Genomic DNA, 15672 nt, shown 5'->3' with positions numbered 1-15672 from the left:
CGCCACTGTGTAACCCTAAGGCACTGGTGATACATTGTGCTATTCAAAAAGTGGTGGCAGTGAGGGGGTTCTTCGAGAAAACACAAAAGCCTTGTCTTTGGATTCATTGATAGAAGAAGAATTTATACAGGAAAACAGACAAGCACACCCGATGTTACAACACAACACCACTAAACGCCAGCCGTATAAACAGTCGAGAGCAACGCAGCTAGGCCGCTCGTGCCCACCGTCACCCAATGTCTGGCTTCCATCCTAATCGTGTCAAGGAGGCTAGATAGGATGAGTTGGGCGCTGATGAAGATGACTGCATTGTGGTGCTTCTAGATGCACCAAGCCACCAGCATGATGGCAGGACATGCCCTTTCGGGCCGAGGTCTGGAGTGAGAGGCAAGTAGGCAGCCACCAGTCCACGAAGACATCCCCTGCCTCGGGAGGTCGAGCCATCAATCGGACCTAGGAAAGCACCTCGTCTCCATAGTCTGATCCCCTGCCACACGTCTGCGTGAAGGAGCAGCCTGTGAGTGTTGAAATATATTGCCCGCCTCTCTACATCAGTTCGGACTTTTGGATGAACTGGCTAGAGCATGAATTCAAAATGGTATCAGAGCCAAGAGGTCTTGAGTTCAAGACTCTGCCAACATAGTATTAAATAAAAAATATTCTGCAGCCATCGATCCCACGTCTAAGGACTAAAATAGCCTAGACGTGAGGGGTGTTAAGCTTCATGCACCAGCAAACGCAACCAAAAGTCCGAACTAGTGGAAAGGGCTAGGCAATCCACATATACACTTTAACACCCCGTCTCACGTGTGACGCGGGAAGTCAACACGTGGATAGACTCAGAGGTATGGCTCAAGAGGCCTATATGTGGACACAAATGGGGGCAGCAGCAATTTTTGGATAAATTGCGAAAGCCAGGACTTGAACTCAAGACCTTAGCTCTGATCCATGTTGAGCTTCATGCACTAACCAACACAACCAAAAGTCTAAACTGATGGAAAGGGCTAGGCAATCCACATATACACTGCAACAAGGGGGAGTGTTGAAATATATTGCTAGCCTGTCTACATCAGTTCGGACTTTTGGATGAACTGGCCGGAGCATGAATTCAATAGTGAGGAGATAAGCCATCGTCTCCATAGTCTGATCACATAAAATGCAACAGGGTGCGTGCTGCAGACCACGGCGCGTCAGGCGCTCGGAGGTCCAGCAACGATCTTGGCAAGCCATCCACAAGAAGAGCTTGACCCTGTGGGGGGCCCAGCCGATAGCCCCCTGGAAGAGGGTGTCGTAGCAACTCCTGAATGTATACTGGCAGTCGAGTGTCCAACGCCACTGGAGAACATCCGGGAAGGTGGAAAGATGCACCGAGCGCACTAGCCGCCAGAACCGGATGTATTGCCATAGGGCTTCCTGGATGTCACATAGGGCTCAAGGCGCCCCTGATGTCACATAGGAACAACCAATAGGGGATACGGATAGCTTTCTGTCACATAGGCCTTGAGCCACATAGGAACAACCAATAGGGGACGCTCTTTGGGCACGCTTTGGGGCTGCACACGAACTTTGGGGATTTTGAGATGACTAAATGAATCTACAGTAGCATGCCACACATTCATCCTGACAGAATAGAGAATGTTGCTAGCTGGTTATGATTAATAATTATATTTGTCCCATACAAGCAGTTAACAAGTTTCAGTGTAATACTCCCTCCGTCCCAAAATAAGTGTCTCAACTTTAATACAACTTTGTACTAAAGTTAGTACAAAATTGAGACACTTATTTTAGGACAGAGGGAGTATATGAATATGAAGTACCTACAAGTTAATGATAAGTTAGTTTCAAATGGATATTCATAGGAAATCTAATCAATTGGGTTGGAGTGTTCACTGAAATGTACAACTTGAACACATCCATTTAGTGCAAGATAAGAAAGGTTATCTCACCTAGCAGCTCCAACTTATGTTGCATCTTTTAAGTCATCCTTTTGTTTATTCCGTAGACCTGCAACAAGCTTGCATGTCTTCAAGAAAGCACCCAGTAACTGCACAAAAGGCATTAAGTATGAGTAAGATTCTTCCCATCTTCTTTTTTAGAAAATGGAAGATATATTATCTCCAGCATCTGCATCACTGATGCACAGAACAAGTATTCTTCTAACTACTAAATACTAATGATCTATCATCATAATGCACAGATATACAAGTATCAAAGCACAGAAACCAATTACTTGGAACTTTCACATATAACAGGCACAAACATGCAGGTGCCACAGGAGGTGCAAAATTCAATCACATTAGGTATCCAAAGCAAGTGATTACATTCAAAGAAACAGCTCAAGGATTAGAAATTTAAGTGTGTACAGACCAGGGTAGGTGGGTAAGTTAGAATTGGCCACATGACCCACATACCCCAGGATACTGCTGAAAGACAGGAGAATAATGCTCGAGAGTCACATATATCTTTTGCGCAATACTTAGGAGTGCAGTAACCTTGTTTTCCAAAATGTCAACCTGAATCGAATGGGCAAACACTTAAAGAGGTTATAATATGAATTGAGTATACATGTGTTACTGCAGTCAAGCAGAAGCATACTCAAACAAAGAACATAAAATGTATCCCAATCAAAATTCAAAGATATCAGCAGACTCACTTGCATGCTGACAATGAAAAATGTTCTTATTTGCCAAATAATTGCAAACCCTCTATAACAGTCACAGGAAAACATGATTATGTAACCATCTACGAGTTTTACCCTTCGATGCTCAAATAATTGAAAATAATAATAGATGAATCAAAATCAGGAATGTAGCTCAGAAAAGATTAAATTAACTTGATGCAGCTAATAAAAACACTGGTTTATCTGACAAATGGATGAGCATAGCTTGCACTAAGTGTTTGGATAGGCTTAACTTAGGCTTATAAGACAAAAGCACAAAACTAGGTTCTTTTTTGGCTTATAAGCCAAACTCCAAAAACCAAAGTTAAGCCCAACCAAACACCCACTAAAGCGTCTTTGCCTGTATCATGCAGCCTTTCAATCAGGATAATTCACTGTCTACTTGATTATAGCCATAAATAAGAAGTGCCCTTTTTCGCGGGGATAAGAAATGCTCTTATGAATTAGATAGAGTTAAATGCACTGGAGGTCCTAAAAGTTTCCTCGGGGTGTTACTTTAGTCCTAGTTCTTCCAAAATGCACCTTTAGGTCCTCATTCTTTAGTAAGTGGTTCACCTGAGGTCCTTTTTTCATGAGCGCTCACTAACCTGCCCGCGTGGCGCATTGACCCACGCCACGTCAATAGAGGGCCCAATCGCCAGGCGAGAGAAATACACTGGAGGTCCTAAAAGTTTCTGGGCAGTATCACCTTAGTCCTACTTCTTTCAAAATGCACGTTTAGGTCCTAATTCTATAGTAAGTGGTTCACCCGAGGTCCTTTTTTGCATGATCGCTCACTGACCTACTCGGTTGCGCGTTGACCCATGCCACATCGACTTAGGGTCACTAGCAGATGACGAACATTGCAAAAAAAAACCCTATTTTTTTGCAATCACTAGTTGTAGGCATTGATTTAGTTTGATTTGCACTGTTTCATTAAGTTTCTCAAACCGCTTGCTCTCATTTGAGGTTGGGTGATAGGAGCTTGTGGAGGAGGCGGCGCCGACGATGCTGCTGCAATGCTCCCCTTCGTCACCCGCTTCCCTGTCGAGGAGCTTGCTGTCCCAGCCATGGCGATGGTGTGGGCAAGAGAGAGAGAGAGAGAGCGGGTCACGCGAGCAGGTCAGCAACCGCTCGTGCAAAAAAGGACCTCGGGTAAACCACTTACAACAGAATTAGAACCTAAACGTGTATTTTAAAAGAAGTAGGACTAAAGTGACATTGCTTAGAAACTTTTAGGATGTTTCTCACCTGGCGGATGGGCCCTGAGTTGATGTGGCGTGGGTCAACGCGCCACGCACGCAGGTCAATGAGCGCTCGTGAAAAAAGGACGTCGGGTGAACCACTTACTAAAGAATTAGGACCTAAAGGTGCATTTTGGAAGAATTAGGACTAAAGTGACACCCCGACAAAACTTTTAGGACCTCTAGTGCATTTAACTCAATTGGATACCTCTCAACATAAGACCAATTGGAAAGGATTGGTCCCTTGTTTAAAAAGCAACATCAGATATGACCAGAAAAGAAATACCTCAGCTTCAGCTTTTCGAAGCTCGGACCGTCTTCTGTCTAGCATTTGCTTATATGAGAGGCCCTTCTTTGTTAGTACTATTGCCTGTTGAACCACATGGTTGCATTGATCCCTCAAATCATCTGACCTGAATTCAGCAATACTCATATCAAATTATGTGAGAATCAACAATATGGATTATTTTCAGAAGATAGATGCACATACCTTTTCTCATTTCCTTTGATGTCTCCTGAAATTTTATGTTCAATCTCCACAAATTCTTTTGATAAATCCATAATAGATACCAGAATGAAATCTAGTTGTATTATGTGCTCATTTTTACCTAGAAACCCATTGTATTCCAACTTTTTTGTTTCAACTTCATGTAAGGTAGTTGAGGCAATCTCTGTAGTCTGGCTCAGTTTGACGAGCTCCTTATCCTCCAGGCTCTGCTCAGTACTCGAGTATGATCTTGCTGATACATGAGGCTCCATCTCGATATCACGAAGTATCATTTCGTCGCTCTCTTGCTTGGTTAGCTCTGGATTTTCATGATTATTTTCGATGAAGTGTTCCTTTTCTAGTAACAACAACTTTTCTGTTAACTTCTGATTTTCTTCATTAGCTAAACACAATGCCTTCTCCCTTTCTGAGAGTTTAGCTTCAAGTGAGGACACTTCTGCTTGAGAATTCCGTGAGGCATCTTCCATGCTGGTCCTACAGTCGTCAACAAAATTTCTTGTCACAGTTCGGTATACTTCATCTCTAATAGTGCTTTCAACATAGAGATCCTCATAGTCTCCTTTAATGGTGCCGACTTGTCTCATAATTTGTTCTTCAAGTGACAATCGAAGTGATATTTCCCTCCTGGCATCAGATATCTGGCACGATAATTCCTTAATATCATTCATCTTTTCTGCAAGCAAACCGCTAAGCTGCTGGTTTTCAAGGTATAATGAATCAATTTTATTATTCAATCTGCAATTTTCCTCAAGTGCCTCGCTAGTGCTGCAAACTGTAGGTGCCTTTATGGTACTAGAAATGATTGTGTCAACCCTTGAAATGATGTCAGGAACTTTCTTTCTTAGATGCTCAAATTCTAGATCATGCTTAAGATCTAATGACGCCTTCTCTCGTTTGAATTTGAACAGCTCTTCCGTTTTATCTTGTAAGTACAATTCATGCAATCTCTTTAATTTACTAATCTCAGATCTGAAGTAGTTTATGATTTCTTCCCCAGTTGAACCCCTGAGATGCCGAAAGTCAGATTTTTCGGAAATTACTTCTCTGGGACTTACAGATCTCTGTGTTGCAGACTTCTTGGTTTCCACACTGGAAGATGCAGAGTGTTCCTCCCCTGTTTTCTTTCTTAAGAGATTGTATTTCCATCTGTTACTCCTGTTACCTAGATTTTCATGCTTACTGTGGGGACTATGTGATTCATCTTCTGAAGGTAACAGCATATCCGATATAGACATCAACTCTTGACGGATTGCACCACACTGAACCACAGTTTCCTTCCGGTTCTTCCTTAGACTGTTGACAATGGAACTTTGTTCAAAAAACCTCCTCTCTAGCTCATTCTCAAGAGTTCTGATACAGTCTCCAATCATAATGCCGGTGACCTCTAATTGCAAGTCATGCTCCCACTGAAGATCGTGAATTGAAGCGTTGAACAGGCTCAACATGTCCTTAATTTGCCGGAACACCACTATCAAGAGTAGCTTTAGGTCATTGAACCCCTCATCTATCTCTACTATTGGCTTTCCATGACGGCATATCACAGGGCATGAAACATCTGCATCACTGTCATGAACAAAATTATGGCTTTTCAAGAGCATCATATCCTCCTTGAGCCTATTAAGCTGTTGATCGACTTCCAGTTTCATCAAATCTAAGTACTCTGTGTAATTGATCTCTGCATCTGCATCCAGAAGGTGTTGATGTAGCCGCGACATTACAGTTGCAAACGCCTCAAAGTTGCTTCCGATATCACAGCTGCAATTGCAGGAGAACAAGGATGGCGGTGGTGGCACTGGTGAACCTTCCAAAGACGAGGGTGTGTCGAGAGAAGGCTGATCGAGCAAGGACAAACCATTGTGAGGTGTACATCGGGATTGGCTAGTGTTGGCTGCTGGTATGGTCAGCCTAGCAAGAAATGGATCCATTCCTTGGTCAAACACCTGCAGCATTATATTTTAAAGAAAAATTACAAACGATTAATTCTAGGATGATGTTTACGCTTTGGCAGTAGTAGAAAAATGTGCAAGCGGGATACAGTGTTGCCTCATTGCGATTTACAATTCGCTTCTCACTTAACAGCCGGCCATAACAATGAGCAGCAAACAGCAAAAATTGTATCTGCTCCAGTCCAGCCCACACCAAAAAACTGGGCCGACCAGTTGCGGTAAAAATGCAGGGAAGTTTAACAGCAGTTGGTTCTCCCTGCTCTTCTTATCCCTACCATTACCAAGTAGGAAGCCAACCAACAGCAGAGCGCACAGTTGATTCGCTCGGGCAGTTCCCTAGGTTGGTTCCAAACGGCCGCGACGCGTTTCCAGTTACAACCCAGCGGCAGCGGATGACACTCGGTTAACAAGCAAGCTGAACCCAACCCAACCCCGAGCCAAGAGTAGACGGAGAGACGATTGATTTACCGCCAAATTTGACAGTGCAAAAGGAAGCGGAAGCGGAAGCGCGGAGAAACACTTACGGGCTCGATCTGCGCCATGGGCAGGAGTTGCGGCTCCGAAAGCCGTGGCCGCCCCGGGGGAGAGGAGGCCTCTAGCTAGGGTTGGGAGAGGTGGTTGCAGCGGGAGAAGAGGGCAAGGACAGAAAGGCGGTGGAGAAGGGAGCGGTGAAACCGGCCGGGCTGAGGATTGGACCAGGCGACCGATCGCTGGCTTGGCTTGGCTTGCCGCGGGGAAGACGACACACCAGACAGGTCACCACCGGGCGGGGCGGGGCGGGGCGTTGCGACCGGACGGCGGGGGGTGGTAATAATAACCAACGGACCAGCTGCGGCGCGGCCATTTTTGATCGCACGGCACGGAGAAGCTGACGTCGGGGTCCGTTTCAACGCGGGGCCCATCGGACGGCGGGGTGGTTGGGAGGTGGGAGTGTGTGTAGCGACCGCGTAGTGTGGGACACGTGATGTGTGGCTGGGGCCCAGCAGTCGGCGGGAGCGAGGGAGAGAGAGAGTGGGGTGCTGAGCTGGACTGATTATACACGTACTACAGTACGGGACAAGAGCGAGGGAGATGCGCATGAGTTTGAGTGTGGCCGTCGGATGTGCCGGGTGTGGCGAGCTGGTTCGCCGCTCCCATGGCTTTTGCCCTTGGGCTTTTTCCTTCGCTTTTGGTCTCTTCTCTTTGCTGGCAAATATCTATCCCTTCATTTGCGGTTATTTTACTCTTGGTTGATTCATCGTAGTATCTATCTTTAGTTAATGACTCAAGTAATCGCGTATCAAACTTTTTTTCTTTTTGCATGACTAAAGTAAGGATGTCCTAATTATAGGCTCGAAGAATCGAATTTTAAAGCACGACATTAATAGGTCATTGATACTTTTTCTAGACAAGCCAAAGGCTGACCCTCACCTTTTTGTGTGTTTCTTAATTTTTCGAAAAAGGCTTTCGTACCGCTTTATATATAAAGCAATGATCATCAACAGTCGGTACAAACGCATGCCACCACAACACACGCACACACATAGGGTAGGATATATAGCGCTGAGCGCAGCAACATCACCCATATCACTACGGAAGAGATGCAGCCGCATACGACGAACCGTTGACTCCAAGATGGCGCCTTCAGAAAGAAAACGACACCGGAGCGCCGGCACCGCCCGATCCGAGGATCGGAGTTTTCTCTAGAGCAAGACGACAGGCAATGAGAACCGCGGCGACGCCTTCAAGAAGGGAATGAGTTTCAACGTCGCCGCCAAAGATAGAACAGGTTTTCACCCCGGCCAACACTCACCGCCACCGGAACGCCACACCCCGGCTACCACGCTGCCCGCACGGCCATGGCCACCGGGCAGCACCGAGCCACGAGCTCTACCCATGAGCATCGCGCTACCACCACTAGGCCGCCGCCCCAGCATCCAAGACGACATCACCTCACCCAAGACCCGCCGCTACCCCAACCAAAGAGATGAGCGGAAAGGTTCCGCCTTTCGCAGCCCTGGGCGGCCCCCAGCGCCGAGACCCAATAGGCCAGCCAAAACTGGCCTCCGTCGCCCCGTCCTGCAGCCCCGGGCGCGAGATGAGCTTCCTGCTGTCGGGCGCGAGACGAGATCGGTCTTGCTGTCTGGCGCGAGACGAGCTCGGCCCTGCGGCCCCGGACATGAGACGAGTGATGAACCACAGCTGGGAGATGGCCAACCCTTCGATAAAAGTAGCGCCCGGACGACGAGTAGAAGGATCGAAGGCCGACACAAGCCGCCTACAGACGAGCCGGCACCGGAACATGCCAACCGCCACCGATGTCGACCTGCCAAGCTACCGTGGAGCCACCCACGGCCGGAGCAGCAACCACACCGGGCAACTGTCCAACCTGCGTCGTCCTGCGAGCTCCAAGAGTCAGAGCCTGAAGGAAATATGCCCTAGAGGAAATAATAAAGTTGTTATTTATATTTCCTTATATCATGATAAATGTTTATTATTCATGCTAGAATTGTATTAACCGAAAACTTGATACATGTGTGGATACATAGACAAAACACAGTGTCCCTAGTAAGCCTCTACTAGACTAGTTCGTTAATCAAAGATGGTTAAGTTTCCTAACCATAGAAATGTGTTGTCATTTGATGAACATGATCACATCATTAGGAGAATGATGTGATGGACAAGACCCATCCGTTAGCTTAGCATAATGATCGTTAAGTTTTATTGCTATTGCTTTCTTCATGGCATATACATATTCCTTTGACTATGAGATTATGCAACTCCCGGATACCGGAGGAATAGCTTATGTGCTATCAAACGTCACAATGTAACTGGGTGATTATAAAGATGCTCTACAGGCATCTCCAAAGGTGTTTGTTGGGTTGGCATAGATCGAGATTAGGATTTGTCACTCCGAGTATCAGAGAGGTATCTCTGGGACCTCTCGATAATGCACATCATAATAGTGAAAAAAGCAATACGTGATGGAGAGAAGATGTGTTTGCCGTGAGTAAAGCCTCCGGCTGCTCATCTACTTATATTAGAGATATACTCTCTCCGTTCTAAAATAGATGACTCAATTTTGTACTAAAGTTAGTACAAAGTTGAGTCATCTATTTTAGAACATAGGGAGTACATCAGATATACATGGGTTAGTTTCTTGTTACAACTAACTTAATCTATCTAAACAGCCGAGTAGGGATAAGTATATCCTGTTGCCGGATATTTTACAATGCTAACTACTATCTATTCACATGCGTTCACATTCCCCCTCAATCTCATCCGAGAGAGAGGTTGAGATTGGTTCGAAGACGCTGTAGCATGAGCTTAGTGGACGGCTTGGTGAAAGCATCGGCGATCTGATCTTCAGAGGAGATGAACCGCACCTCTAGTGCTCCAAGAGCCACCTTTTCTCTTACAAAGTGAAAGTCCACTTCAATGTGCTTGGTCCTTGCATGGAATAGGATTCGCAGTCAAGTAAGTGGCACCCAGGTTGTCACACCACAGAACCGGTGCACGCGGCTGAGTTATATTCAACTCTTTGAGCAATGACTGAACCCATATTGCCTCAGTAGTACCATTAGCTAGTGCTTTGTACTCAGCTTCAGTTGATGACCTCGAGACCGTAGGCTGTTTGCGAGCACTCCAGGAGATGAGGTTTGGGCCAAAGAAGATGGCATAGCCGCCCGTCGACCGCCGGTCATCGATACAACCAGCCCAGTCCGCATCCGTGAAGATGCTGAGCAAAGTGGAAGAAGCCTTGCGAATACGCAGCCCGGTGTTCACGGTGCCTTTCACATACCGAAGAATTTGCTTGACAGCTTCCCAATGGACATCAGTTGGTGCAGCCAAGAATTGACAGACCTTGTTCACAGCAAATGAAAGATCTGGACGCGTCAAGGTGAGGTACTGAAGGCCGCCAACGGTACTGCGATAGGCGAAGGCATCATCAGCCGAGAGAGCGGTGCCGGTTTGAACCGACAACTTGTCCTGTATTGACATAGGTGTTGACACAGGCTTGCAATTCTCCATGTGTGCACGATGAAGAAGATCCAGTGCGTACTTCTTCTGATTGAGCGTCATCCCCCTGAATTGCGAGACACCTCAATGCCTAGAAAGTAGTTCAGCGGGCCAAGATCCTTGACCGGGAACGAGGCAGAGAGCTGAGCGAGCAGCCGTGTGGTTGCCATCGGACAGGAGCTGGCAACGATGATGTCATCGACATACACAAGTATGTATATATGAAGGTCTGGTCGGCTAAGTACAAACAAACTCACATCTGCTCGGGATGGGACAAAACCAAGTTCTTGGAGACGCTGGCTGAGACGAGAATACCAAGTGTGTGGTGATTGCTTTAACCCATAGATTGCTTTGTGCAGACGACAAACATAGGATGGGTGTTGAGCATCTTCAAAACCAGGCGGCTGCTACATGTAGGCACTCTCGTCAACTGGGATCTACATGACGGAGATCCCAGTTGCGCGCCACGGCAAGGGAGAGCACAAGACGGACGGTGGCCGGCTTAACAACTGGGCTGAAGGTGCGGTGTAGTCAATACCGTGGCGCTGGGTGAACCCTTTCGCAACCAGACGAGCCTTATACTTGTCAATGGTGCCATCGGGATGCTCTTTCACCTTGAACACCCATTTTACAACCGATGACATTTTGACGGGGAGGCCGAGGAACAAGTGACCACGTGTTATTTGCTTGAAGTGCACGAAATTCTTCGAGCATGGCGGCACGCCACCGTTCATCAGAGAGGGCCTGGCGTGACGAGGTGGGCACGGGAAGGAACGCACGACGGCGCGGGTCGTACCGAACAGTGCCATCTGACGGTTTCAGCGTCTTGATGACATTATTCTTGAGCCGGGTCACCATCTGATGCGAGGCCGCCGGTGGCAGCACCGGACGAGGCGCAGGCGGGGACGACGGAGTGGTCGATGTCGTTGGTGTAGAAGGCGAAGCAGAAGCTGTGGGCGGAGACCAAGTCATGAACGGGGAGGCGGGCGCCATGACGTCAGACCCAGCAACAGCCAGGCTGGGGGCGTCAAGGTCCGCCAAGGTAGCTCTGTCGCGAGGCGCCAGATCATCTGCTAGGGCAGTAGAATCAGCCGTCGTGGCAGCCGATCTACTGGACGAGGGAGTTGCTGGAACGTCCGCCATGGCAATAGAATCGACTGTCGTGGCAGCCGTTCGACCTGACGAGGTAGCAGGTGGTGGTGATGACGCAGTTGCAGGGCGACGCCCCGAGGAGGCCGGTGCAGGTGACGGCGAGGTCGACGACGGCGGCGGCGAAGAGCCGGGTGTACCTGTACCATCAGAAAGAGAAAAGGCCAGTGCTAGGCGCCGGCGCACCGGCCCAATTTTCGGCCGGTCGCCTAGCACCCGACTGATTAAATTAGACTAGAGTATTGTCAGTCGTTAGATACGTCGCCGTCATCGTCCACGCGCTGGTCTTCAGAAGTTCAGATACCCCCGACAAAAGAGGATCGCAGACCAGATGCAGCCCACACGCATCAACTATTGCGCCGGCTGCAAGTGTCTCCGTCTTCCAGCACCTCTGGCCACCATCTCCACCGTCGCAGCCCTCCGGCAGTCCCGTTCACATCAGCTCTCTCCATCCCCGCTGGTAGCAAATTTCCTGTTAGTCGCAGCAAAAAATAGGTCGCTAGTAGCAGCTTTTCCGTCGTCGCCGTTGCAGCCATGGTACCGCTGTCATCGCCGGCCACACATGCCACCGCGCTCGCCTCGGCTGCCTCCGCTCACCATGAATGCCACCACAAAAACCTCGAGTACTTGGTTGAAGCAAAATGATTTGGTGGTTCCAGCAAATTTTAGTAGTGGTTCCAGCAAAAATCTAAAAGAAAAAAAAAACTTTGGTAAAGGTTGAAGCAAAAACATTTACTGGTTCCAGCAAAAATGAATGACGGTTCCAGCAAAAAATCTAAAGTAACAAAAGCTTTCGGTAATCGGTTGAAGCAAAAAGATTTGCCGGTTCCAGCAAAATTGAACAATGGTTCCAGCAAAAAATCTAAAGCAACAAAAACTTTCAGTAATCATTTGAAGCCAAAAGATTGCCGGTTCCAGCAAAACTTAATAATGGTTCCAGCAAAAAGCTTAGTAGCAGCAACAACACACCGCAGCTTGTGTTCCCGAAGACGCAACCGATAGTAGCATCGGGGGTCTCCGGTTCCAGCACGCGACGTGGCCGGTAGCAGCACCAGATCTTGTTGGTTCCAGCATCCTGATGCAACCCCGCCGCAGCTTTGGTCGATGCTGTGGCTCGTCGCAGCACGGCCGCTGGAGGTCCAACAACTCCCGATGCGCTTCACAGCAGACAGCACGGGCGGCCCAGCGCGCCCAGCACCTCCAGCCGCCCCGTGGGGTCCGCGGCGCTGCGGGAGAGGTCTGCAACAGAGCAACGCGCTCGCTATGCGTCGTGGAGATGGCCGGAGTTGGAATGGGAGGTGGTTCGCTAGCCACGACGGGGGAGGAGGTTGGCTGAGCGCAGCAACAAAATTGATGGCGGCCATGGAGAACCAGGGGCTAGCTCGTGGGGAATTGACGAGAGAGATAGATGATTCGAGAGGAGGCGAAGAGATAAGGTGGGGAGAGAACACACGGATGGGGGCCACGTCGCGCGGGTCATTTTTTCTGGCTTCTATCTGTACTACACAAGCGTGTGCGTAGGTTGCGTCCAGCGCAACGTTCCGCCGGCGCAACGGACACAAGTGTTTACCAAGAGAAAAACTGGAGGAGGTGTTAGATCGCATCAGGCTCAAGTCATAGCGCCGTGAGTCATCCTGTATTACGGGCTCAGTGACTGGGAAACATGAGGGCGGGTTCAGGTTAGCAGGAGGCGTAGCTGGGGTGGATGGAATGGAGAACGGAAGAGCACGTTCATCAAACACTAAATCCCGGGAAATGTAGACCCTTCCAGTAGACCGATCGAGACACTTATAACCTTTGTGCATATTGCTATAGCCCAAGAAGACGCATTGACGTGAGTGAAAAGAAAGCTTTCGAGCGTTGTATGGGTGCAGATTAGGCCAGCACGCATAGCCGAAGACCCGTAAAAACGAGTAGTCAAGCTTCTCATTGAACAAACATGAGACGGGAGTATCGTTCCGAAGAACCCGACTCGGCATACGGTTTATAAGATAGCAAGCGGTCGGGAAGGCCTCGTCCCAGAAACGGACAGGGACCGAGGACTGGGCGAGGAGAGCGATGCCGGTTTCCACTATATGCATGTGCTTGCGCTCGGCAATGCCATTTTGCTGAGAAGTGTGCGGGCAAGTGACCCGGTGAATGATGCCAGTGCGGATAAAATAGCGATGTAGACGACGGTATTCCCCATCCCGGTCGGACTGAACCGTGCGGATTTTGGCATTAAGCGAGTGTTCAGCAAGTTTCTGAAAAGAGTAGAAGGCGGTCTCAACTTCAGACTTATGCTTTAAAAGGTAGAGCCATGTGAAACGACTGTAATCATCTAAGAAACTGGCATAATATTTGAAGCCACCAACTGAGGTGATAGCAGGACCCCAAACATCGGTGTGTACAATTTCAAGAGGAGATGTCGTAACATGACTGGACCTATTATAAGGAAGTTGATGAACTTTGCCACGCTGGCAAGCATCACAAATGAAAGTCTGATCATTATTTGGTGCACAAGCTATTTTATTGGACCTAAGGATAGATGCAACAATTGGTGAAGACAGGTGGCCGAGCCGCTGATGCCATAGATCAGGTGCATGTTTGGCAGCAAAGAAACCATGACAAGACGACGGCGGCCGCGGCGGACGACGGAGACAGGAGCTTGGCACCGGATAAAGACCTCCTCGACTTCTAGCGCGTAGAAGTACTCTCTTCGTGGCCTGATCCTTGAGGACAAAATAATCAAGAAAGAACTTAGCATAAGCATGATTGTCAGTCACAATTTTGTGAACAAAGAGTAGATTTGTACTAAGTTCGGGAACACGAAGAATATTGTTTAGATGAAGTGGTCTGTCTAAGCCCGGAATCGAGGAATGGCCAACGTGCGATATGTGCAAACCTGAGCCATTGGCGACCTGAACTTGCTCCTTTCCAGTGTAGCGCTCCTGAACAGCAAGGCGATCGAGGTCGCTGGTGAGGTGGTCGGTTGCCCCCGAGTCCATGTACCAGTTAGGATCGGTCTGGTATGCGCTGGTGTGGACGGCGTTGGCCGACCGGGAGTCAGTCCCATCGGCATGGTAGGCGTGGTTGAAGCGTTGACGGCAGCTTAGCGCGTCGTGGTCGTGGTTGCGGCAGACTTGGCATTTGACCTTCTTGCGGTGATCATTGCAGCCTCTTCCAGAGCCGTTGCTGCGGCCGTCGTCGCTGCGGTTCCCGCCACGTTCGCTACGCTTACCACCCCGGTTGGCGGAGTTGGGGTTGTAGCGAGCGACGCTGTTGGCGGAGGAGTGCAGCTCCTATTGGGCGCTGTGTTGCTCAAGGCGCTGCTCGAAGGACAGCAGGTAGGAGAAGAAATCTCCAAGTGGGATCACGGTGGTGCTGGTGTTGACCGCTGCCACCAAGGGGTCATACTCGGAGCCGAGGCCACCGGTGATGAAGCCCATGATGTCCTCGTCGTCGAGAGGCTTCCCGATGGACTCCATGGTGTCGGCGAGACTCTTCATCTTGTTGAAGTAGTCGGTGGCTGTCATGTCCTTCTTCTTCAGATTGGACAGCTGCGTGCGGATCTGATTCACACGCACTCGGTTCGACGAGGCGAACATGGCGTTGAGGGCGGCCCATACCTGGGCGGCGGTGGTGCAGTTCATCACTTGCCCAAGGATCTCCTCGGTCATGGACGAAAGGAGGGCACCCAGCACCAGCTTGTCCTGCCTGAACCAGGTGGTGTAGGTGGGGTTGGGGCCGGTGACGATCATCTGAGGCGGCGCGGGTATCGATCCGTCGACGTAGCCCATGGCGTTGTGCACGCAGAGGCCGGTCGTGACCTGCACCTTCCAGAGAAGGAAGTTGCCGGCCCCGAGCTTGATGGTGATGAAGGCGCTGAGTGGAGGCAGCGCAGCGATGGAGGAGGACGACCCGGCGGCGTCAGTGGTCAGGGCAAGGGTGGTGCCAACCATGGTGGATCTGCTCTAATTACCAAGTGAAAAAAGCAATACGTGATGGAGAGAAGATGTGTTTGCCATGAGTAAAGCCTCCGGCTGCTCATCTACTTATATTAGAGATATACATGAGATATACATGGGTTAGGTTCTTGTTACAACTAACTTAATCCATCTAAACAGCCGGGTAGGGATAAGGATATCTTGTTGCCGGATATTTTACAATGCTAACTACTCCCTCCGT

The 15672-nt window shown here is 48.9% G+C and overlaps 1 protein-coding gene across 5 annotated transcripts in view; it reads right to left on the bottom strand.

Moving 5' to 3' along the window:
• LOC123052868 (WPP domain-associated protein) overlaps positions 1-7147 on the bottom strand; it is a 9878-nt gene extending 2731 nt beyond the window's left edge. For 2 of the 5 annotated variants that reach the window (XM_044476225.1, XM_044476223.1), the window contains exons 1-5: positions 6882-7147; positions 4394-6351; positions 4190-4316; positions 2412-2513; positions 1947-2044 (exon numbers count right to left, since the gene is read on the bottom strand). In XM_044476225.1, the coding sequence (XP_044332160.1) occupies positions 1961-2044; positions 2412-2513; positions 4190-4316; positions 4394-6351; positions 6882-6899 (2289 nt within the window). In that variant the 5' untranslated portion in view covers positions 6900-7147 and the 3' untranslated portion in view covers positions 1947-1960. Of the gene's footprint in view, positions 1-76; positions 499-1946; positions 2045-2411; positions 2514-4189; positions 4317-4393; positions 6352-6881 lie in introns of those variants that run through there. The other 3 variants (XM_044476227.1, XM_044476226.1, XM_044476224.1) reach the window with 2 other exon arrangements.
• Between the last annotated feature and the right edge of the window lie 8525 nt (positions 7148-15672).

Source organism: Triticum aestivum, chromosome 2D, assembly GCF_018294505.1.
Source record: "Triticum aestivum cultivar Chinese Spring chromosome 2D, IWGSC CS RefSeq v2.1, whole genome shotgun sequence".
NCBI classification, from domain to species: Eukaryota; Viridiplantae; Streptophyta; class Magnoliopsida; order Poales; family Poaceae; genus Triticum; species Triticum aestivum.
The sequence above is the reverse complement of the archived record's forward strand: the minus strand, read 5'-3'. Positions and strand labels throughout refer to the sequence as shown.